The 25138-nt window shown below is 36.1% G+C and overlaps 1 protein-coding gene across 1 annotated transcript in view; it reads right to left on the minus strand.

Moving 5' to 3' along the window:
• ZFHX4 (zinc finger homeobox 4) overlaps positions 1–25138 on the minus strand; it is a 184359-nt gene that overhangs the window by 30087 nt on the left and 129134 nt on the right. The window contains exon 5 of the mRNA XM_008571505.1: positions 7558–7626. Coding sequence (XP_008569727.1) covers positions 7558–7626 — 69 coding nt within the window. The remainder of the gene's footprint in view (positions 1–7557; positions 7627–25138) is intronic.

Consider the following 25138-nt stretch of genomic DNA (forward strand, 5'->3'; position numbering starts at 1 on the left):
GGAGCGCCGCCGCGCTTCCCAAGCGGCGCACTATCCAGTGCGCCACTGGGCCGGCCCAGCAGCATATGCATTTTTATTTATTTGTTTGCCTCACGGAATACATAAATACAATGTGTATGTGTATGTTGAATTTTTCTTAAGCTTAAAATGTGCATTAGGGTCTATTAGAACTTCCCATTTTCAGACAAATAATAACATTTCATTTTTAAATGTTTCAAAATAACAGAAAGAAGACAAAATATTGTAGTTTTATATTACAGAAGTATGGTACAATTAACTTCCCCCAGCATTATTAACATGCTGAAAATGGCATTCTTATAAGTTACTCTACACATGCACATCAACTTTGTTTAAAAGAAAAGACTTTGAGTGATGGGCTTAGAGTATTTTCATTTGGATAATAAAAGGTAATTGGAAAACCACTATTAATTTACCTTACAAAATGATAATATACAACTTTTAAGCAAATCTACTTCAGTGATATCTCTCTGATCTAAGTACCAGACAACTGTGCTTGTTTCCCATTGTTTTCATGTATAATTGGGTTTGGAAATCCTCTCTTCTGAATCTTCTAAGAAAGCACTGCATACTGTGTACGGCCATGGAGTGATCATGTAAAGAGGAAGCAGAGGATCGTAACTTAAACAGCTTTAGTGTCTTAAGTTGAGCATCTTTATTCAAGACACTTCGCTTGTGAGAATTCTTTCCTTGACTCCTCCATGGTCTCCTTATCCAGTCCCTTCCCACTCTAATCTATTTTCCATATAATCTACTTAAATCCGACTTCCCTACTTACAATCTTTCAGTGACTCCCATTACTTACAAAGAAAAAGTTCAACCTTCTGTACATAACAAGAATACTTCCAAGATACCTTGTCATTATCTACCCCTCTGGTCTCAGCTTTCTTCACTTTCTGGTTAGAACTTAAGGCTGGAGAACAGCCTTCTCCAACTTTAGGGCATCAAAATCACCTTGTTAAAACTCAGATTGCTGGGCCTCACCCCTAGAATTTCTCATTTTGTAGGTCTAGAGTGAAGCCTCAGAATTTGCATTTCTAGTTCCCAGGTGATGCTGATGTTCCTGGTCCAGGTAACATTTTGTAACCACTGTTCAAGAAACACCCAACTGTTTGTAATACCCTCTCTCTTCCTATTTATACCATTACTTCTCCTTATGTTATATAGAACAACTTATCTACACTGTATAAAGGGTCTTCAGAAAGTTCATGGAAAATGGGTATTATAATTTTTTTTTTTTTTGGCACCAAAACAAACTCATATTAAAATGTTCACACAGGATCTAGTTTGAGGTACCAAAAAGGATAAGACATCAGTTTGAAAAGAGTCCCTACCAGAACAACATGAATTCTGTTAAAATTGAAGCAAAAACAGACATCAAATTTATGGTGACTCTTGGGTAAAAGAATGGTGAAATCATTGACACTGTATGAAAAATTTATGGGGACAATACTCCAAAGAAATTACCAGTTTACAAATGAACAAATTTTAAGAAGGGACAAGACAATGTCAAAAAGGAAGCCTGCAGCTGCAAGTCATCCACATTAATTTTCAAGGAAAATACTTATTTTGTTTGTGCCCTGATTGAAGAGAAACAACAATTAAAATCAGGGACAATAGCTAAAGTTGAGCAAACTTTCTGCACGATGGGTGTCAAAACTGTTGCACCCAGATCAGCTGCAGAGCACAGCAGAGCTTTCAACAGAAATTTTCAACAAGTGGGATCAAGATCCTACAGCATTTTTTGAAGAATTGTAAGAGGAGATGAAACACGGCTTTACTAGTACAATCCTGAAGACAAAGCTTGCTCAAAGCCATGGCTACCAAAAGGCGAAAGTGGTCCAGTCAAGGCAAAAGCTGACTGGTCAAGAACAACTTTTTGGAGATGCTTAAAGCATTTTGCTGTTGACTTTCTGGAGGGCCAGAGAGTGATAACATCTGCTTATTATGAGAGTACATGGAGAAAGTTAGACAAGGCTTTAGCAGAAAAATGCACAGTAAAGCCTCACCAGAGAGTCCTTCTCTACCACAACAATGCTCCTGCTCATTCCTCTTATTAAACAGTTTTAATGGGAAACCATTAGGCAACCACCTTATGGTCCTGATTTGGCTCCTTCTGACTTTCTCTTGCTTCCTAATCTTAAAAAAATCTTTAAAGGGCACCCATTTTTCCTCAGTTAATAATGTAAAAACGACTGCACTGACATAGTTCAATTCCCAGGACCCTCATTTCTTTAGGGATAGACTAAATGTCTGATGTCAATGCTTACAAAAGTGTCTTGAACTTGATAGAGCATATATTGAGAAATAAAGTTTATATTTTTTATTTTTATCTCTTTTTTTTGTCCTTCTTGAGACTGGCTGCACCGGGCTCAGCCAGTGAGCTCTGTGAGCGCACTGATCATCCCTATATAGGATCCGAACCCGCGGTGGGAGTGCCACTGCACTCCCAGCACCGCACTCTCCCGAGTGCGCCATGGGCTTGGCCCTATTTTTATCTTTTAATTCCACTTTTCCCACAAACATTTTGAAGTTCCCTCATATAACTTCCACTTTGCCTTCAAGCTCAGCTTGAAAAATATGAGTTTCAACATCTGTAAAAATGGAATTAATAATACTGCTTCATAAGTTTGTTGAGATAATGTATAAAAATCAGTCAGCACAGAGCATGGCACAAAATAAGTATTAAAGAGTGATGTTTGTTGCAATGGGTTGAATGTGTCTCCAAAGGTTCATGTATTGGAACTTAATACCCACTGTAACAGTGTTGAGAGTGGGAAATCTTCTCATGGTAATTGAATGGTGCGGCCTTAAGGAGGTGATTAGATTTGAGAACTGTATCCTCGTGAATGGGTTGATCCACTCATGGAGTAATAACTCGATGGTTTAATGGTTGGTACTGGGCGTGGTTCTGATGACTTTAAAAGAAGAGCAAGTGAGGAGGTCAGCTCTCTTGCTCATGCTGTCTCTTGCCATGTGATACCCTGTGTTGTTGTGAAGAGTCACCACCAAGAACAAGGCCCTCACCAGATGTGTCCTCTGGACTGTGGACTTCCCAGCCTCCAAAACTAAGAAATAAATTCTATTTCTTTATAAATTACCCAGTTTCAGGTATTTTGTTGTAAGTAACAGAAATGGACTAATATAGCTGTAGTGGTATTATTACCATTAATCATTTCCTTCTTTAGAAAGTCTTCTCTGACCCTTGAACTAGGATTAGTGTTCCTGGATAAGTTTTTTTTTTTTCTCTTTTCTGTGCACTGACATGAAATAACGCTTACCTTGGATGTGGGAGTTATTTGTGTATTGAATACTTGCCGTACTAGGTAAACATTTTCTGAAAACAGTGATTATCTTATTTATCTTTGTGCCACAAGCACCTGGAACAGTGCCTGGAACATAGTTGGTAGGCAATACATGTTAGGTGGAACAGTAAATTGAGTTTAGGAAGCAACATTGGAGGAAGAAAAGGAAAAGTCCAGACTCCACCCCATTCCTCTATTCCCCTTCAGAAAAATTTAAAAGGTCATGGTAGTCTGGAGTGTTTTTTTGTTTGTTTGTTTGGTTATTTTATTTATTTATTTATTTTTTGCATTTTTCTCTACTAAATCATATTCATTATTCAAACCTCTCTAGTTTGTTCATCTCCAAGTCACCAATGACTTTCATGCTGTGAAATCCAATGGGCTCTTCTCTCTTTCATCTTAGTTAACTTCCTTTGCTCAACAGATGGTATTATTCTCTTCTTGAAAAAATATAGCTCTCTTGGAATTCATTGCATCAGATGACTGTGCTAGTCCAATGCAATTTTCATCCTACCTCTCTGAAAGTTTCTTCGTATTCCTCTTTGTTAGAACCTCCTCCATTAAACAACACCTAAGCATTAGAGTGTCTCCAGTATTGGTATTAAGCCCTTCTCACTATCTACATTATCTCCCTAGATGATCTCATCCAGACCCATGGCTTTAAATTTTATATCTCCACTTGGATGCCCAAACAGTATATCAAACTTAATCAGCCCAAATCAGAGCTCTTGATCCTCCTTCAACACATCTCACTCCATTTTCCCCATCTTCACCATTTCAGTTAATTTTGCCACCATCCACCACCAGCAAGAGTCACCCCTGATTCCTCTCCCCCTCATATGCATCCTATCTATCAGCAAGTCCTCCTATTTCTTCTTCCAAAATACTTAATCTATACTCAATCCATCTGCTTCTTTACATTTCCACTGCCAGAACACTTAACCTTTTACCTGTATTTCTGAAATGGTCTCATAACTAGGTAAGCCTTACTCTTGCTTTCCTAAAATTAATTCTGCACAACTAGATAAAACCAAACCATTCTCCTACTTGAACCCTGTCATAGCTAACTACTTCACTTAGAACGACATATCGGCTCCTCACTAGGGCTGAAAGAATGAAGCCTTGTCTACTTTTCTGACTGCATTTTACGCTGCTATCTTCCTCACTCAATAATCTTTCTCCATGTTAGCCTTCTTTCTAGATTCTACCTTCCAGGAAAACCTAACTTTTCCCCACCTCTGTCAGGAACACATTTCTCCAGACCCTTTGAATAATTGGCTCCTTCTCATTATTCAAGAGCCAGTTCACCTGTTATTTCCTCAGAGAACTTCTCTGACCACCATTTCTAAAATAACACATCACCTGTCACACAGGTGGATCCCGCCCCCAGCGTTTCCGATTCAGTAGGCCTGGGGTGGAGCCCAAGAATTTGCATTCTTACAAGTTTCTAGGTTGTGCTAATGCTGCTTGTAAGAGGACCATACTCCGAGAACCTCTGCTCTAGCATATCACTTCTCTTACTTCCTTGATCACATTTATTGAAATCTGAAAATACTTTGTATAATTGTTTAGAAATAGTACAAATTGTCTAAAGTGAGGGATCTCATTTGTCTTATTAGTATCATATGCCCAGCATTCCTGGCACACAAAGGTACTCACTAATATTTTGAGTAAAACTGATTGATGATCAGTTTTATAATAGTTTTATTATTTGGTTAACTAGGCCTACGGCATGATGTCATCAACTGAGAAGAAATGTTCTTGCAGAAAAGGGAGTTCAATTTAGAATTTCTTGTATTTAATTTCCCTGTCGAATATCTAGATGAAAATATCCAGAAGGCGTGGGAATATCTAAATCTAAAACTTTTCAGAGAGACCGAGGTGAAAAATATCTTTGTTTACAAAACAATAAAGAAATGTATTGACAGGGAGTGGTCTCTTTTTAGCTTGATATTTTTTCATAAGTCTTGATTTTTGCCATATTATTCCCAATCAAATCATTTATGAAATCTTTTGATTTGCTTGATGTGAGGGAGGGAGACTAGATTTATTCTATTTTATCTTAAATATGCTCTCTAGTTTGCTAGGGGAAAATAACAGATGAAATAAAAAATTTGAGACATGCATAGGTGAAGGTAAACTTAACTTTGAAGCTGAAATTTTTGAAGGGAGACATACTGACTTTATATTGGAGGTATGTTTTCACTTGCAAAATTGTTTTAAAAAGTATTTCAATATACTATCATGAATGCAAAAGACTTTATAATAATTTTTTTTGTTCTATATAGCACATTATTATTCCAATTGTATAAATCTGGAAACTAAGATCAAACTTAAATAGCAGAAATAAATGAGATGTGTTATAGCAACATGGGTGAATTTTCTCTTAAATTATCTGAATACAATGGAGCTAAAAAGGTATAACTGCCATTTTTTAAACATATATACAAACTCATATAAAGCACAGGAACTAGTGAATGTGTTGACATGACTATACAAAATGCAGTGAAATAACTAATAATCAAAAATAACTCCACCAATCAGGTTGTTTGACTTGAAAAAAATAATATCTGGCTTATTGATATATAGCTTGTATAAAACTAATCATCTCTGAAATTTCATAGTGTATGAACATAGATATGAGAAATTATCAAGCAGAAGTTACTTGTTCTTTAAGAAGCTACAAATATCTACATGCAAAATAATGAATCTAGACACAGGTCCTATGTTCTTTCAGGAAGAAATTATTCAAAACAGATCACAGACCTAAATGCAAAAGGCAAAATCATAAAACTCCTAGAAGACAATATAGGAAGAAATCTACATAACCTTGCATTTGGCAAAGACTTTTTAGATACCATGGCAAAGGCATAATCCATAAAAGAAAGAGTTGATAAACTGGATTCAATAAAATTAAAAATTTTTCATCTGTGAAAGACACTATCAAGAGAATCATAAGACAAGCCACAGACCGGGAGAAAATATTTGCCAAAAACAGACTGATAAAGGACTGTCATCCAAACTATACAAGGAACTCTTAAAACTCCATAATAAGAAAACAAATAATCTGATTAAAAAATGGGCCCAAGACCTTAACAGACACTTCAGCAATGAAGATATACAGATGGTTAATTAAGCATATGAAAAGATACTTTACATCACATGTCATCTGGAAAATTCATATCAAACAATGAGATACTACTACACGTCTATTAGAATGGCCAAACTCCACACCACTGACAACACCAAATGCTGGTGAGGATGTGAGCAACAGGAACTCTCATTCATTGCTGGTGGGAATGCAAAATGATACAGCCACTGTGGAAGACAGCTTGGCGGTTTCTTACAGAACTAAGCACACTCTTACCATAGGACCCAGCAATCCCACTCCTTGGTATTTACCCAAAGGAGTTGAAAATTTACGTCCACACAAAAACCTGGACACAGATGCTTCTAGTAGCTTTACTCATAATCGCCAAAACTTGGAAGCAACCAAGATGTCCTTCAGTAGGTGAATGGATAAACTGGTACATTCAGACAACGGAATATTATTCAGCACTAAAAAGTGAGCTATCAAGCCATGAAAAGAATGGTGAAACTTAAATCCATATTACTAAGTGAATGAAGGCAATCAGAAAAGGCTACATATTATATGATTCCAACTACATGACATTCTGGAAAAGTCAAAACCATGGAGACAATAAAGGATCAGTGGTTTCCAGGAGTCAGGCAGGAGGAAGGGATGAATAGGCAGAGTACAGAAGATTTTTAGGGCAGTGGAACTAGTCTGTCTGATATTATAAGAGATACATGTCATTATACTTTTGTCTAAACCCATAAAATCTACAACACCAAGAGTGAACCCTAATGTAAACTATGCTCTTTGAATGATAATGATGTACCACTGAAGGTTCATCAGTTGTGACAAACATACCTACCACTTGGTGGGAGATGGTGATAACTAGGGAGCCTCTGCACATGTGGGGGCAGGGGAAATATGGGAAATCTGCACATTCCTCTCAATTTTGCTGTGAACCTAAAACTGCCCTAAAAATAAAGTCACTTTACATATGCTTCCAAATCTTTATTTTGCTCTTCACTTATTTGTATAAGGGATCTGTTCAGATCTAATTAGTGCAGTTCCGGAGGACATTTTATTACACAAATTATGAGAGTAAAAAATGCAACTCATTTAGGACAAGGCAAGATTTTGGGAAGAAATAGAAACAATTACCTGATGTTCCTCTCAACTGCTGCTCTGTAAGATCATCATCACAGGCCCTGGCTCCCAAAGAGGCAGTTTCTGCAGAGGACATCAGAGTGAAAGGTAATCAGCATGCCATATCCAGCTCTGATAGCATAGCCAATATCACAAGAACCCAAGAGATAAGTATCATGTGGAGCTTGGTAAGTCTCTAGCACACCTTATATGTTAGTGAGCAGTGGTTGACAAAATGAGTCCAGGGAGTGATAGGTTGAGATTTAATTCTTGTTGACAGCAGCAAAGAACAAATACAACAGCATAGATAAAATATGGAAATAATTTTTACCTTTTGGCTATTTGGTCAAGCCTGCATTACAGAATTATATATTATAGTGACAATGGCACATAACATAAATTATAAGAATACTTTTACTTCTCTCACAAGAAACAAAAAACTCACTATATAGCTGATCCAAGAGACCAAAGTCAACATTAGGCACTTGTGGAAACCTGAAGAATAAATCTAAGTCATCAGTAAATCCATATCTTTATTCTCCTTTTTATTTGTGCTCCAGAGCACAACAGTGTCCTGATTTGCTAAACGCAACCCCAGACACAAATCCTTACTTTCACCTGACTGTATTCTTCTTTTTTGTTCCCTGTTGTAGGGAAATCTATTAAAAAACAACTAGACCTCAGAAATCGCCTTCAACACTTCCTTCTTTCTCCACCCCGAGTCATCAAATGTTGTTGATTCTGATTTACAGTATTTCTTGTCATGTGTCTTTCTCTATTTTCTCTGTCATCTTCTCTTTCCTGACAATTTCAATAACATTTACAACAATGCACCTTCCTCAAATTCCTCTTCTTTCCAATCTAAGCCCTCATAACATCTCAAGAGTTATTGTTTAAGAATTCAGAATTCTGAGTACAAATCACGGCTCCACCCCTTCCTATGTATGGGACCTTGGGTAAATTACCTAACCTCTCTAGGCCTCAGTTTCCTCATTTGTAAAATGAAGATATAATAATATACATAATCAATAAATGTAAGAAAGAATACTTAATACAAATAAAGGTACAACGTGATATAGTCTCCAAAGTCAGAAAAGTCCAGATATTATTGAGAAGTTAAAAAAGTTGTCACACGATTCTGATACTGCCAAAGAGAATCATGTTTATCTAATATTTCTAGGCAATCACATCTGTTTGATTTGGAAGGCTTTAATTAAACAAATAATTAACCTTGAAAATAGAAGTGAACATCAGGCAATATTATTGCATTTACTAATTGTTTTTCCTGCTGCGTACAAAACCTTTGGCCTTTAGTGGTAATCTATTTAAAAACAATACGATCAGAATAAACACTCCCCTCCCTGCTGCAAACAAAATAAACCATTATGTTTTATTGTAATTGTATCTTAAATTAGCCTTGAAAGAAAGAATTTATCCTCAGTCCTTGCTTATAAATCCAGGAGCAACTTCCAAATAGATCATGGCCTTGATGTACATGCAATATGTCACTTAAGAAGCCCACCTTCTTCCTCTTGGCCACATCTCATGTCTTTATGCTTCCATCAGTGTTGTTGCTTTGACTTTAAATGCCTTTTTTGTTCTTCTCCTTTAAACCTCCCATTCTTCCCTCAGCAGAAAAAACAAGTGTAGCTTCTCTGTGCTCCTGTAGCAATTGGCTTATATGTTTCAGCACTTATAATGTATTGTGATAATTTTTTACATGATCCATGCATATTTCCTGAATAAATTGTGAGTTCCTCAAGAGCAGTTTTTCATCTTCATAGATTTTCAAGTACAGAGTAAGACATACCAAAGTCACCTAAGACACTTTTATTCAAAATACTAATCTACACCCTATATCCTGAAACAGATGAGTCTCAAGATCAGAATTTTATAAAAGCTTCCTAGAGCCTCAGGACTCTAAATTCAAAGCTCTGTCAATTATACCAAACACATATAATAATCCCCATTACATATATAAATGTGTGTGTGCATAAAACTAACTCTTTCCCTCTTTTAAAGAAAAAAAAAATTATCAAAGAATCCTTACAACTCCATTCACACACACACACACACACACACGCACACACACACACACACACACACACACTTTAATGTATCATATGGACTTGTTCAAAATAGATAGTAGTAGTACTTAAGTGAATTTGACCAAATGACAGAAAAAAAAAATTATCAAAGAATCCTTACAACTCCATTCACACACACACACACACACACACACACACACACACACACTTTAATGTATCATATGGACTTGTTCAAAATAGATAGTAGTAGTACTTAAGTGAATTTGACCAAATGACTGCTACTCCTTAAATATTAATGACAATTAAAACAATGATAAATGATTGAGTTTATATCTCTGCCAAGTACTTTTTATTTGCATAAAAACAATCATGTAATCCTCATGATAAAATCATGAGGCAATCATTAATCCTTATTTTACAAATCAGTTGACTGGGGCTTAAAGAGGTTATGGTAATTTACCCCAGGTCACAAAGTTAGAAACTGACAGAGCCTGGAATGAAACTCTTTTCTGTCTGGTATAAAAGTCTGTGAAATTTAAGATGTATCCAGTTGTAATACCACTCTATGTGGGAGCCCATAAAGGTTTTCCTACTCTTAGGGCCAGAAACCAAGTAGAAGGATTTAAAAAAAAAAAAAAAAGAAAGAAAAAAGAAAAGAGAAGAAAGCAATTTTTACCGATCCTGTGAAAATTCTGATATTTTATAAAACATTTACACTCCTTGAATATAAAATGCAACTAAATAATATTTGATGACACATTGAAATCATTTCTTTTGATAGTGATTTAAGAAAATGTACAAAGTGTCAAAATCAGAAATTATTACTTAATCTTATAAATTAGATCATGTGCCACACTTGGGGACTGTTCCAATGAGAGCTACTTGTGCAAATAATGTCATAAAGGACTGTAGTTCTGTAGGCCACAGAATTCTTTCTAGATGCTCAAAGGTGTTGCTCCCTTTATACAAATGGTATAAATATTTTAATAAAGGAGACTTTTACTTATCAAAGGAACTGATTAATCTATACTTTTCTGCCTGTATACAATGAAAGGTTTAAAACCTAGTAATGATACATAGCATATTGCAGTATTTCACTTAAATAATTGCTCTGTAATAACAAATCTGCTGTTAACACAATCTGTCTCTTTTGCTGGTCATTTAACTAGATTACTAATTTGTTTTCTGTAGCACCTGACCTTTCTTGTGTAATATTATTTAAAAAATAATACCATTTACTTAGTTTATCCAGTATTCTACTCTATCTTGTCAATTGGTGATGATTACACATTTGAAAATGGTACCAAATTACTCTATATTTATTAACACAATGTGGGAGTGATCAGCAGCATTTTCTGTGGAATAGTATATTGATCATCACAATCACCATCACCAACAACACTTCACAGAATATTTGCTCTGTGCCAGGTACTGATTGATGCCCTTTCTACGCATTGTGACACCCCTAGCAAGTTTTGGAGCTATAACTTGAGCCCACACAGTTTTAACTCAGGGATAGTTCTCTTAACCACAATGAACCATGTTGAACCACGTTTTAAAAATCCTAAACGTTTTCCTTTTGATTCGGAATTATTTCTAATGGTTTTTTGTTGTTGTTGTTGTTGTTTTGCTTTTGTTCTTCTTGAATTTATTTTTAATTGAAATGTATTGATTGTACATATTTATGGGCTGCAGTTATATTTTAATACATACAATGTGTAATGATCAAATCAGGGTAATTAGCAAACCGATCATCACAAAAATTTACCCTTTCTTTGTAATGAGAATATTTGAGCCTGAATTTTGCTAATCACCCATATGCTTAGCCTCACCCACAGTTACATCTACAAAGACAAAGCTTAGTGCCTAAATGTTTAGGGTTTCTATTCTTCTTAACTGTGAGAATGAATGTTATCATAACTCTTTCTCTCATTACTTATAAGCCTATCCATCTCATTACTTCTTTTTACCTTTCCCTTCCATTATATGAATAACATTTATTCTAGTATATAAACTGGTAACTCTCAGGCATTTAATCTTCGTTCAAAAATCATGAAGTTCCTATCTGGCAGATCTCCTGCCCTGCCCCCAACTAACTGGAATAACAATTTTTGAAAACTATAATCAATACAAATCTCATGGTCAGAGAAAGATCTGAAATTTTAATTTTTTTTGACAGTTTAGATATATATGCAGAGGATTCTAAGTTTAAGATTTGGGAATAAATGTAATCTGCAATTGATGACTGCAACAGCCATGTGCTTTTAATATTCTTATCAGCAAAATTTGGGAAACATTCAGCAAAAGTTCAGTGACAACTGGAAATTTTAAAATAATGGGTGCCAAGTATAATACTAAGATAGTATTTGTCCAGAAAACATCCACATCTCATCCCCTTTCACTAATTTGCTAATGCATTAAACAATAAACTATATCAATATTTTTAGTAAAATATTTAGCACATAAAACAAAATATATACCACCAAACAGAGTAAATATTAAGCCAACTGGTCTAAAATAATAAAGAGAAAGAAACACATTTTCTGTAATACTTGGTAACATTTTGAATCCCATTTTACTTGTATCCATTAAGATAAGTCCACTTCTTTTTTTTAATTGAAGAATGAGACTAAATAGTAAAATAGAACCCACAAATTTGAAACACCCTTCACTCTACAACCCTGCTAGCCACTCCTGCCTTCCCATGAAATCTTTTGGAGACCTGCCCACCTCTACTGAAGCGACGTGACTCATGTAAAATGATACGTTAGAGACTGTGAATACAAGAAAAGGTATTTGCTGCTCTTTAATTTCAAAATAGTAAAAATTACCATTTGCTGGAAATCTATTAAGTGCTAGCTAGGCATGTGATGTGCATTTCCCTACTCAATCCTCACAGTAATCTGTAACAGAAAAAAAGAATTGCTTTTATGGAAGAGATGACATATCAAGGTTCAGACAGTTTAATTTTTTCCAGAGGCACAGAGAAGCAGAAGTAGAGTTTGGACTGTTCTCACTACAAACCTCTGCTCTTCTCCCTGAACAGTGCTGCCTACATGCAGCCCCCCAGGAATTCTGGGCCAGGAAGCTTGAAAATGGAATTTTTTTTTTTTCTTCCTAAGAAACCAGCTTAAACCCCTTCAAAGCAAATTCATCATAACAAGATGAATATTTAGAAGAATACATCAGATTTGATATTTATTTCTGTCTTGGTAGTTTACATTTTAATAAAGACCTGTGAACTTGCTTGGGCATTGCAAAAGGGGAGTCAGTGTGCAGATGAAGCAAGTTTACAATTAAAAATGGTTTCAAGTGGTTTCGCATCCTTTTCCTATGTGGATACAAAGAGTGCTCTTCTAAAAAGCTGAGCAACTCAGCATGCTACCAAATGGTTTTGAGTAACCAGGCAACAACATCTTTGTTGACCTGCAGTGCTTTCTCAAATTATTTCTTCCAGGCAGTAATAGATTGAAGTGCATTGGATGCTCCAGTGTCAATTATCTGAATAGGGCTGGATTTGTAATTTTTTATTTTCTGGAAAAGTAAAGCTCCTTTGCCCTGCCCTGTCTGGTTTTACCCAGAAGTTATTTTTATGTAGTAAGGAAGTAGTATCTCCTGGGGCCTTATACGGCAGGAATGTGTGATCACTTCTTTCTGCTTCTTGAATCATATATGACCTCAGTGTAATGAGGCCTCAAAAGAATTTAATAAGGTCCTGATATCAATTAGTTACAATAAATTACTCATACATCTTCTTAGTGTCTTTATTTTAAAGTGCTCTTACTGAAACTTTTTAAAAAATTTACTAATTCCTAATACATTGCTCAATGTAAGATTCAGTTTCATTTGATTGTTTTGAAATTAAAAGGTTGAACTTCTAGGATCATAATTTGAGCATAATATTTTGTTCCCATAATATTTTGTCAACCAGCTGCCCAGTTACCCAGATTTAATTCTTTATGAGATTCATCACGATCTCTCCTTATGTTGTCTAGAACAATTTTCATTCCTCAGCATAATGTGCTGGCTTTGCTATGTTACTCATAAATATAGGAAACACCTCTGGCCCAACTCTGTCCTACCTGGTAACAGCCTTTGTTTAGGCTGAGCACTGGCCAGTTATTTCAACTTTGCTACCTATTTCATAGCTAGTTTTTATTTTATTTTATTGTGACAAGAACACTTAACATAGGATCTACCCTGTCAATGAATTTTTGTATGTACAATACAGTATTATTGACTACAGGCATAATGTTGTTCAGGCAGACCTCTAGAATTTACTTATATTGCTTAACTGAATCTTTATGTCCAATGATTGGTAACTCCACATTTTCCCTTCCCCCCAGTCCCGGACAACCACCATTCTACTCTGATGCTATGAATTTGACTACTTTAGATACCTCAGATGAGTGGAATCATGCAATATTTGTCTTTTCGTGACTGGCTTATTTCAGTTAGCTTAACGTCCTCAAGGTTTATCCATGCTGTGTTGTAGCTAGATTTCAATCCATGAAAGCCACTGCTTTCAACTCCATAGTTTCCAAGTTTTCTGAATAGCTGCATGCTAGTTTGGAAGCCTTTTGAAATTATTATGTTTTTTAATAGAAAAGAAAATAAATGGTTACCTGGTTGTACTTGTTTATCACTATTTCCTTTAAATTTTTTAAAGTTTCCTTACAAGGGCACCATTTACCCTCAGGGAAGTTGCATTCTTTGGCTCAGTCATGTTATTTGGTTCTTGGAAGCTTCTACACTTCTCTTACATTTTCTTCTCAAAGACTTCTGCAATGATAGGTGACTCTCTCTCAGTCTACATATGCTGTTTTTAAATGACTACAACTATAGAGTTGAATCAGTTTTACAGCCTTTTAAAGATGTTTTCTGTAATCTGTAATTTCATGATGCCTAAGATTTTACTTTAATCATATTCAGTAAGTTACTTGGGCATAGTTCTTTGGAACCATTATCCATGAAACTATCATTCACTTTTGCTGTGGAGAACCAGAGGGAAAAAACCCTGTGTTAAAATAATAATGGTCAATTTTTTAGAAACTATCTGAGATTCACTCTCTTTTATTGAAAAGTTTGAGCAAGCAAAGATAAAAGGTGAGACATCAGTGATATAAAATTGCCTACTTCTGCTATAGCTACCTGGCCCTTACAAGACTGTGTTGTTCAAAGAAGTATTTCATTAGGAGAGTATTGACTACTCCTATGGCTATATTTGTATTGAGGAAAAAAACCACAGACTTAAGAAACACACTTGGGCTTGAATCTCAGCTCCACCAATTTCTAGCTATCTGACACTGATCAAGTTACTTTAACCTCCCTGAAATTCAGCATCTTATATGTGAAAATGGAAACAAAAATACCAAGATTTCAGGGTGGTAATAAGGAGTAAAGTTAGTGAATAAGGTGTACAGTATTGAATAAGCAGTAAGTGTACTTAAGCATGATTCTTCTCTGGCTTTGATCTGTTCTGTTGAACACAACTTATGCAATGAAAAACTACATCAATTTGATATTATCTTTTACAGATTACATTTATATGTAATATACTCTCTGTCTATTAGTTATATTACCATTTTAGGCCTTTAAAATATCACTATTACTTGTGTAGATATTTTGGAAACAGCGAGTGCTAAGAAGACTAAACACTGATTTTCTCAGCAATGCAGTTTGAAAGATTTTGTTAAATCTCTAAGCAAATTTTACACATGCTGTAATAAAAGGTATGTGTTAAGCCGCAAAGACTGTTCAGTGGCACTGGCTTGGCCACTTACAAAAGTTACAGTGACAGAAGATGAACTCTGAAGAACTAGTAGTGATACACAAGCCAGCCCCAGGTTTTCTCTTGTAAGAGAGGGCCTCTCTCCTCCCCCACTCGAACCCCCACCATCTACCCTCTAGTAAGAGAAAAACTTGATGAGAAGTTACAATCTCAGAAAATACAGGTCTGCAAATGTGACAGGATGCAAACTTCTAAAAATCTCAATCTATATTCAAATATTTGATTTAAGTAATTTTCTAGATTATTCTTTATACTGCAGTCACTTAAACCACACGCCTTACTGAACACACCATTAAAGCACAAAACATTTATTTTTTTCTCCAAAGCAATTTATAATGAACCAAAGACAATATTTTAGAGCTTTCATAAAGGCAATGTTAAATGGGAAATTTATTTTTATTTTTATTTTTTTTTTCCTTTTTATCTTTTTTACTGACCGGTAACGGAATCGCAACCCTCGGTGTCGCGTCCGCACCGCGCTCAGCCAGTGAGCGGGAACTGGTCTCTACACGGGATCCGAACCCTCGGCGGGAGCGCCGCCGCACTCCTAAGCGGCGCACTCTTCAGTGCGCCACTGGGCCGGCCCTAAATGGGAAATATATGAAATAAGGAATTCAATAAGGAACCTTGGCTTCAATCTGTGTAAATTTAAACTGATTTATTAACATGTTAGAGCCAATTTTCTTATCTGTAAAATGGGAATAAAATTACTTTCTCTCTTGCTACCACACTTAGTCACTGTAAAGATGAAATGTAAATTGTTGTTATCACCACCCCCAAGTGATCATACAAAACAAATAAATATAATCTTTGTACAACACTTTCTAAATATTTAATGTTTAAATATACTGACATGAAATGTATCGCTACTACTTATAATAAACTATTCTTTACAGCTCTCTCTATATAGGTATAATTATTGCTTCTCATTGCATTTTCATTTTCATTTTGTGACTTATATATTGCCTTAAAAGAAAAATCTTCAGATGACTAGATCAATTCCTTTTGTCAACATTAAATTCATTGAAATAAGTTTATCATTAACCTAAAATGAAAAAAAGTTTCTAAATTATATGTAAATAATCCTTGGCTTTTCACTGTTTGGAATTGTCTACATCTCACCATATTAGAAAAGGTTGATGTTATATACTCCAAATCACACTCATGAGAATTGACCTAGGCAATGATGGATACAAAGTAAAATAAATCTGGAGAGGGCAAGTTAGCGAAAGTATGCATAGCCCCAGAAAAGGAAAATTAGAAGGGCTAAATTGGAGCCAAGAGTGAAAAATGTACTGTTGGAAACTGCTATGAGTTTTAAAGACAATACTTATGCATATCCATGAAATATTTATTTAATAAATCACTCATTAATGAGCAAACAGATTCATGAGATTTGGCACATTGCTTTCTTTGGACTGTTAGCAGTAGAAAAAATTGTTTCTGAGACATAGCCAATTTATTTTTTCCTTTGCCTGAATGCACATATTGACAAAGGGCCCCTGGATCTTGGCAAAGTGAAAGTTTTAAGCAGGGCTTCTGCTGCAGTTTGAATATGTCCCCCAAAGTTCACGTATTAGAAACTTAATCCCCAGTGCAACAGAGTTGAAAGGTGCGACCTTTAAGAGGTGATTGGGATATGAGGTTTCCTCTCTTGTTCTCTCGCTTTCTCTCTCCCTCTCTTTGCCCTTCTGCCATCCCATGGTGGAGCAAGAAGCCCCTCTTCATATGCCAGCACTTCAATCTTGGACTTTTCAGCCTCCAGAACCACAAGCCAATAAATTTCTGTTCATTGTAATTACTCAATCTCAGATATTCTGGTATAGTAGCAGCACAAAATGGACGAAGACAGGTGTCATGATCATATTTTCATATTTGGGATGCTGTGCAGAGGATAAAACAGAGGAAGAAGAATTTTGCTGTTAAATAAAACAAAAACAAAGAAAAAAAAGAAAAGAAAAGAAAACAGTGGAGCATCTGTCACACTTCAATCTATTATTGCCTAGAAAAAAATCATGGAGAAAGGAAGAACAGTGATCCCATTAGCAATACAGGAAATATTAAAAATCCAAGACTGGGGTGAGAGACAAGATGGTGAGCTCAACTTTGGACGTGAATTTGAGTAGAGATATTTAGTAAACATTTTTTATGGAACTAGGTCTTGGACGAGAAGTCTGAGTTGGAGATATTTGGAAGCAGTATTAACTGACTTGTGAGTGACACTCCTCAAGAAGAATGCAGAAAGTACAGAAGATGAGTGCTGAGGCCAGAACTCTAAGAAACAAAAATCAAGAAGTAAGTGACACTGCAGGATACTGAAGGGTGGTAAAAGATACTGACAAAAAACAAAGAGGTAGGCCCAAGACTCTGGAGTAATTGGCAGAACAGTGGCCAAAAGAAACAAACTCTTCCAGAAATGCGAGGCACAAGAATAAAGTTACTCAGAGAAGTCAGGTAAAATAAGGTCACTGGTGATATTGTGAGAGATGATGTGGTGTGCACCAAAGAGGCAGTAGAAGAACTGGTATGCATTTCAGAGGAGGAGAAGACAGGACTTGCCAATTGGTTGGATGAGGAAAATGAGAGAATAAGAAGAATCAAAGATAATTTCAATGTTTTGGGCCCAAAAAATAAAAAGAAGGAAAATGCTATTTACTGAGATAAAGAAAAATGCAGATGGAACAAGCTGGGAGGGAAGAGAGGGTTTGAAATCAGTAGTTTTGAACATGTTTAGTTTGAGATATTCTATTTATATATGCAAGTAAAGGTGTAAAGTAGGCAAGGGTATGAGGGTATGCGTTTATGTGTATATGTGCGTGTCTGTGTGTGCAGTGAGAGAGACCAAGAGGCTGAGCAAGAAAGACTGAGAGAGACAGACAGAGAGAAAGGAGGGGAAGAGAGGTCAACACATACACGGGATTTCAAGTCCATGAGATGAGACTGAATAAGATCACCTAGAGAATGTGGGTCCACTGTTGAACCTGGGACACCTTCCTACACAGGGCACACCAAAGCTGGGGGCACTATGAATGGTCCACTCCAGAAGGGAGTAGTGTTTTCCACTGACAATACTTAGGATTGCTAGCACATGGTAAAAATAATAACAAAGCAGGCCAACTTTTAGTCAGTTCTATTACTTTTTAAAAAAAATGCCCTATAGGGAATTCACCAAGGAAGGATCAGTAAAGAAGACAGAGCAGGAACAAGGTTGGAAAAAATCAAGAGAGAAGGGTGAAGGAAACATTTCAAAAAGAAAAGAGAGGTCATCTTTTTAAAAGCTGCTGGCTGGTCTGGTTAGATATGAATTAGGAATTGACTGTTAGATTTGCCAAAGACTAATAGGTCCTTAGAATCCTCAACTAGAACTGCTTCTCTGGAGTGGTGAAGTCAAACTCCTCTGGTTAGATATGAATTAGGAATTGACTGTTAGATTTGCCAAAGACTAATAGGTCCTTAGAGTCCTCAAGTAGAACTGCTTCTCTGGAGTGGTGAAGTCAAACTCTTCCTGAAAATGGATATGAGGGAGAAGAAAGATGAAGGAAATGGGATGTCAAGTGATGACAGGTGTCTGAGAGTTTTGCTGTGAAAGGGACCAGAGAAATGGGGCAATATATGGAGGCAGATGCAGCATCGTGGGAGGACTGTGTAAGTGGGAGATACAGAGAATGTTGGTATGATAACGGTGGCGAAGGAAAAATGAATAATGTAGAAGAGAGTGAGCCAGTGGCAGGTGTCATAGAATAGACTTGGGTGTAGATGTCTGAAAAACAGTTGGGGTAAAAGTCAAATTACCACTAAAATCAGTGGAATTGAGACTAGGGCTTATCATCCTCACAGGGATTGGAGACTAACAGGATTATGACAGTAATTGGGGAGAAGAGTTGGGAAAGGAGGAAGGACAGAGGAGAGTAAAGAGGTGTCAGAGGGAATGTGAATAATATGAGACAGGGACTATGAATGAGGTTCAGAAAGCAGAACCCATTTTATTTTAACATATAAAATACACCTATTATCCTCTTTGTGATACACAATGACAGCAATCATTTTTGTTGAGTAAAGATTTGGCTAATAATCCTGTCTAGCTATGAGCCCAGATGACTACTTTTTCATTGTAGATATCATGAGCACTATAGAAGCAACAAAATTACATCAACAATGATGAAAAATCCTGAAGGATATAAACAGTTCCCTATTAAACTCTTAAGTTTTATGGCAATACTATCACATTGTATTTCTCATAATCTTTCCAAGTTTGATAAAAAAAATAATGCATATGTATTTTAGGATTTGGCACAGATGATTAAAAGGTCTTAAACATGTGGCAAACTGATACTCTTCTCCACGTACCCATTAAATTTGGTCATGACTGACCCAATGAAGTATCTCATGATCATTGCTAATGCAAAAGGTGACATGTATCCTGAAATGACATTGCCATAACATCTTATGAAACAAACAAAATAATTCTGCAAGAGAGCAAATATGTCTATTCTAAAATACATGATAATAGCAAATAGTAGGGAATAATGAACTTTAATGTGTGGACAATTCATTCACAAATGATGGCCAGAATTCAAAAATACAAAAAAGTGCAAAATAAACAAAAAGCCAGAAATATGGTCATCTTAAGAAAATAAAAAGTGTGTTTGGGAGGATGGATAGGAGGTTGATGGTAAAGAAAACAAATTTTAAAAGTAACATTTCTCTGTTTACTTCACTTCTATAAACCATAAATAAAACATCTTTAATGTGTTAAAAAAATTTGAGCCAAATGCAAAATTCCTTTTTGAGTTTTTTAACACTGACATTATTAAGGACATAGAAAGGACAGAAAAATACGTTTAATGAAGTAAAATAAGTAACATGCAAACTGTATCTTCTATATGGCCAATGTTTTTGTAACTTTCCCATACATTTTTCATCTCTTTACCCGGATCTTCACATCTGTCCTCAAGAGGCAACAGATTATGGCCCTGAATACTCTAAAACTCTATTTCCAGAGTGAAGAAAACTGACCTCCCATTTGCAGAGGTTGCTTGCAAGGGTTGGAAATATGCAGAGCCATGTCTGCTTTTTGCAGCTACACCATGAATTGTTGAGAAGCATCTCTTTATATTCACAAAATTAGAATGTAAGAGGGTAAGGCCAAATGGAATACGGGAGAATCAATTTTCATTTGTTCCAACTCTGCATCTGCATCTCTCCTGTCATACCTCCAAAAGGGCTGCACAGTATTTATGGGTTGGTGCTGGGGCATTTTGTCTTCCTTCTTCCTGCCAAATGTACAGAGGCAATCCTGTCTTACTCAAAATCTTATAAACAGGGACAAATGAACTTCTAACTGATCTCCAACAACAATGTCACACACCATGAATGTTCCATTTCGCCTCATGTCTAGTTCACCTTATGCCCTAGTACTTGGTTTGTTTATATTCACATGTTCAGTGAGCATGTATGGAGGACTTACTATGGGCAAGACACTCTGATAGTCCCATAATGGAAATACAATACAATTTCAGTTTAATCAGGCTTTTTCACTTAGAAAGATACAAAAATAACTTACATTTTTCCACATTCCATAAAATATTTCCTCTATGTTTATTCATCTTAACTGATATTAATAGGCTAACATAACCTGTAAATGTTATGATAAATAAAACAGAGCCTATAACATTGTTGTATTAAAGCTACCAAAAGTCTATTAAAATAATGATGAAAAATGAATACCTTTTTCTAGTTTAAAAAATAACTATATGAGGGCATTATTTCTCTCCCAACCCTCCTAGTTGTTTAGAAAATATGTCTGGAAGAAGAAAAAGCGGTGCCCCACTGTCAGAACTCCTTCCCCACCCACTCAGCCTGAGAAGTTTCCTCTGGTCACCGGGCTTCCAACCTTTACTGAAATCCTTGACTCCTCCTTCATTGCTTATACGTGGTAAGTTTGTTCTGTGGATTTATTTTTGATGTGCTTTTCTATGTGCAGTTACCTTAGCTCTAGCCTCTTAATATACTGATTGGCCTTGAATGGGCTCCCTGTCTCCAGATCCTCCCAACTCCTCCCTCTTGCATGTGGCTACCAGATCCAGCTCCCTGAAACGCCTCATCAGTGATGCCTTTCTGACACTCAAAAGCTTTGGTACATTCTTATTTTCTGCCTTATCAAATCAGAACTTCTTTGCTAGGCTTTCAAAGCCTTCTGTAGTCTTAATTATCTAATTATTTTTGTTACTTTCTTCTCAATGATCATTATTAGACTTTTAGTTTAGTTTCTTGCTTTTCATACAATCTTATCAATTTTGTTTCATCCCTAAGAGTGAATCATGCCATTACCATTCTCAACTTTAAGGACCATGTCAAAATAAATAAATAATCAAACAAACAAATACACACACAAAGAAACAAATTAAACTCTGTTTCATTTTCCTATTATTCATTCGTCCTGTCCTCATAACTGCACCAACCCTGCCAAACCCCTCTAAACAGCACTGAACTTGAAGTCGCTCAAAATGTCTTAATCTACCTGGTTTATTGTGCCAAGCACATAGATTCTGTCCTCTAAGCAGCTTCTAAACTCCCTGAGGACAGGAAACTTTCATTTTTCTGTCTCTCACAATCCCAGGTCAAATGCTATACCCAGAGCTGTTGCTCCATGTATTCTTCTCAAGTGGTGTCTATAATTAATAATGGCAACAGGAGAGAAGAATCCTCCAGACAATAAAGTGGGGTCTTTTTCTCCACTGCATTCTAGTTCAGATTCCAATTAATTCACCAAGTATTTGCCACATTTGCTATTAGATGCAAGAATTAGGTATTTTCTCAAAGGTAAAAGGTAAAAAATCCTATTGAAATAAACTAAAGAGACAGAAAATTTCTTTAAGGTCATGTGCCAGCTTGGTTAAGAATTCTTTCTCCTTTTCTCTCTGATGTACATTTACACATTGTAGAAATGAGTTACCCCGCACTAGAGACAGAAAATTTCTTTAAGGTCATGTGCCAGCTTGGTTAAGAATTCTTTCTCCTTTTCTTTCTGATGTACATTTACACATTGTAGAAATGAGTTACCCCGCACTGTTTTCCTTTCCCTAGTCCCCTTTTCTGATTGCTTTGTGAATTTGTAAGTCATATGCATTTAATTCTTTGAAGTCCAAACACATTCTTGCTTGAAACAAAATCTCTAGAGAATGAAATTAGAGTATATGATTATTGCAAAATGTCAGTAAAATCACCTCCCACACTTCCCTTGAGAACCATGGTCAAGGAAGATCTGGCTGAAGGCTGAAACAGACCGTCAACTTGACTTTTAATTTTACGAACTATGATAGTCTGGACAAGAAAATATCTTCAAAGGGTCAATATCATTTCTACAAATGGGAAGAAGACTGAGTGTGAAAAGACTGCTTTGAAGCAGATTTAAAAATATCATTTCTACAAATGGGAAGAAGACTGAGTGTGAAAAGACTGCTTTGAAGCAGATTTAAAAAGAAAAAAAGAACTTGAGAGCAAATATCAATAGTACTTTCTCAATTTTTCTTTTTTTTTTTTTTCCTTTCAAAGAGCTTTTCTTTCTTTTAAGGGAGGGGACTGCAGTTAAAAATTATTTTATAGCCCTTAAAATGAAAACATTTGCCTATTAAGCTCTAACAACCCACAATATTCTATCTGTAAAGTATCATTTGGTTCCCTGCTGTTTCATTTAACTTCTGCTGAACCTTTTTTTCTTTTTTATTGTTTCCTAATCTACCCTAATTTGCCTAAACCCCTTATTTGCCCTTTCTCAAACTGTTTGTTTACATCTCACTGGAAGTGTGCCATAATAACAAAGTGTTTTAAAGACTAGAAATAATGATAGACTTAGACATGTAATTTTAATTCACAGTATAAAAGACATTTAAATTAACACACATTCACTCAGAGCCCACTAAGTGACAAGGGCCATATTTGGCTAGGAGATACTAAGAGGAAAACCACCTTCTCATGCCCTCAAGGAGCTTGAATCTGGAGGAAGAGACAAAACAAACCATCACCAGTAAGAGGGAAAGCGATATGCTGGTTATAGGAGCCAAGTATTCATAAGGCAAAAGAACATAGAACAATTAACTGTGTGGGAGAAGAAAGAATTAATGCAATGTGTATCTTACTCCCTGTCATGGCTTTGAAAAAATGTTCTGTCTAGGAAAAACATTTTCTAGAGAAATGATAAGACAAAGACAATCACCTTTGAAAACCTTCCATTCAATCAATGTAAATAGCAGAATATAACAGAAATAAATAAAGTCATGCTGAATTAGGAGTTAGAAGTTTGGGTGGCATTATGAATTAACCATGTGACCCAGAATCATGAAACTGCTGAGAGCCTCTGTTTCCTCAGCTGTAAAATGAAGGGATAGACCTATATGACGCTTAAAGATCCTTTTGGCTTTCTCATGAATTGCAGATATCATGAATATCTGCAATTATTTTTGTCAGTTTACAAGGACTTGTTACAAGGTTTCTAAGAAGACCTCATAAGATTGATCAATAATTCACCTTTACCTCAAATATGTTATTTATGAGTGTTATGGTCTGAGTTTTTATGTTGCCCCCCGAATTCTTATGTTGCAATTCTAACCCCCAAGGCGATACTATAAGAGGTGGGGCCTCTGGAATTAGTGACTTCATAGAAGAAACTGCAGAGAACAAGCCACTCTTCACCATGTGAGGACACTGCAAGAAACCTCCACCTATAAGGGGCCCTCACCAGACCCCAAATCTGCAGGCACCTTGATCTTGGACTTCCCAGCCTCCAGAAGTGTGAGAGATAAATTCCTGTTATTTATAGGCTATCCAGTCTATGGTATTTTGTTATAGCAGCACAAATGGACTAAGACTGAGAGTTTGTATTTATAGTCTTCCCTTTTCATATTCCTTTCCACATTATTAGCCTTTTGGTCCTTTCTATTTGCATAAGCCTTAATACTTTTCAAAGTATGTTCATATGCATTATCTCAAGTCTTCTGAATAACTCCCGTACATGCTAACCATACTCCAAATAATCTCCCCTCAAAATGATCTCCCCTCACTCTGTGGCTAAGACACACATCTTATAATCTTCTTACTCCTATTTCATATTATTGTACTTTATACTTAACTCCATACTCTCGCCCTTTCCTTTCTTCCAAAAGGGAAGACATCGTTTGTTACCCTCTTTCTACTTTCTTTCTCTGTTACCTGTTTTTCAAAATCATTGAAGTAGATTTGTTTTAACTGAGTGCTTAAAGCCCAAACCTGAAGAAACAGAAGCACAAACGTGACTCTAGATCCTACTTCTGTCAATTTGATTTAGGAAAACTCTAGTTTCCTAAGATGGTTTCTCCAAAAACATGACGTCCCTCGAAGCTCTCAAGTTAGCAGCTTGTATTGGGGGGAAGGAGGTTTGTTGTTGCAGCCAGGGTGCTGGAGAGGCACCAATCCCCACCTAAGTGCACGGTCAGATTAGCGGAGCGGAGTTTCAGGAAGGGCATTAAACACAGCAATGCTAGAGAGAGTGGCTCCATCTTCAGAAATGTAATTTTTAAGTGTATGTCAAACTATGTGTTACTAGTTTTCTTTCAAGGATTTTAGAGAACGGCATTTCTTGTTAAGGAATATTAATAGTCTAGTGGAAGCTACAGACCTCCTTTCTATAAAAATGCATATATGGATAATTTTTTTTTTTTTTTTTTTTTTTTTTTTTTCCGTGTCTGGCAACGGACGGCAACCCTCCGTGTCGCCCCCGTAC

The sequence above is a fragment of the Galeopterus variegatus genome, unplaced genomic scaffold (assembly GCF_000696425.1).
Source record: "Galeopterus variegatus unplaced genomic scaffold, G_variegatus-3.0.2 Scaffold693, whole genome shotgun sequence".
NCBI classification, from domain to species: Eukaryota; Metazoa; Chordata; class Mammalia; order Dermoptera; family Cynocephalidae; genus Galeopterus; species Galeopterus variegatus.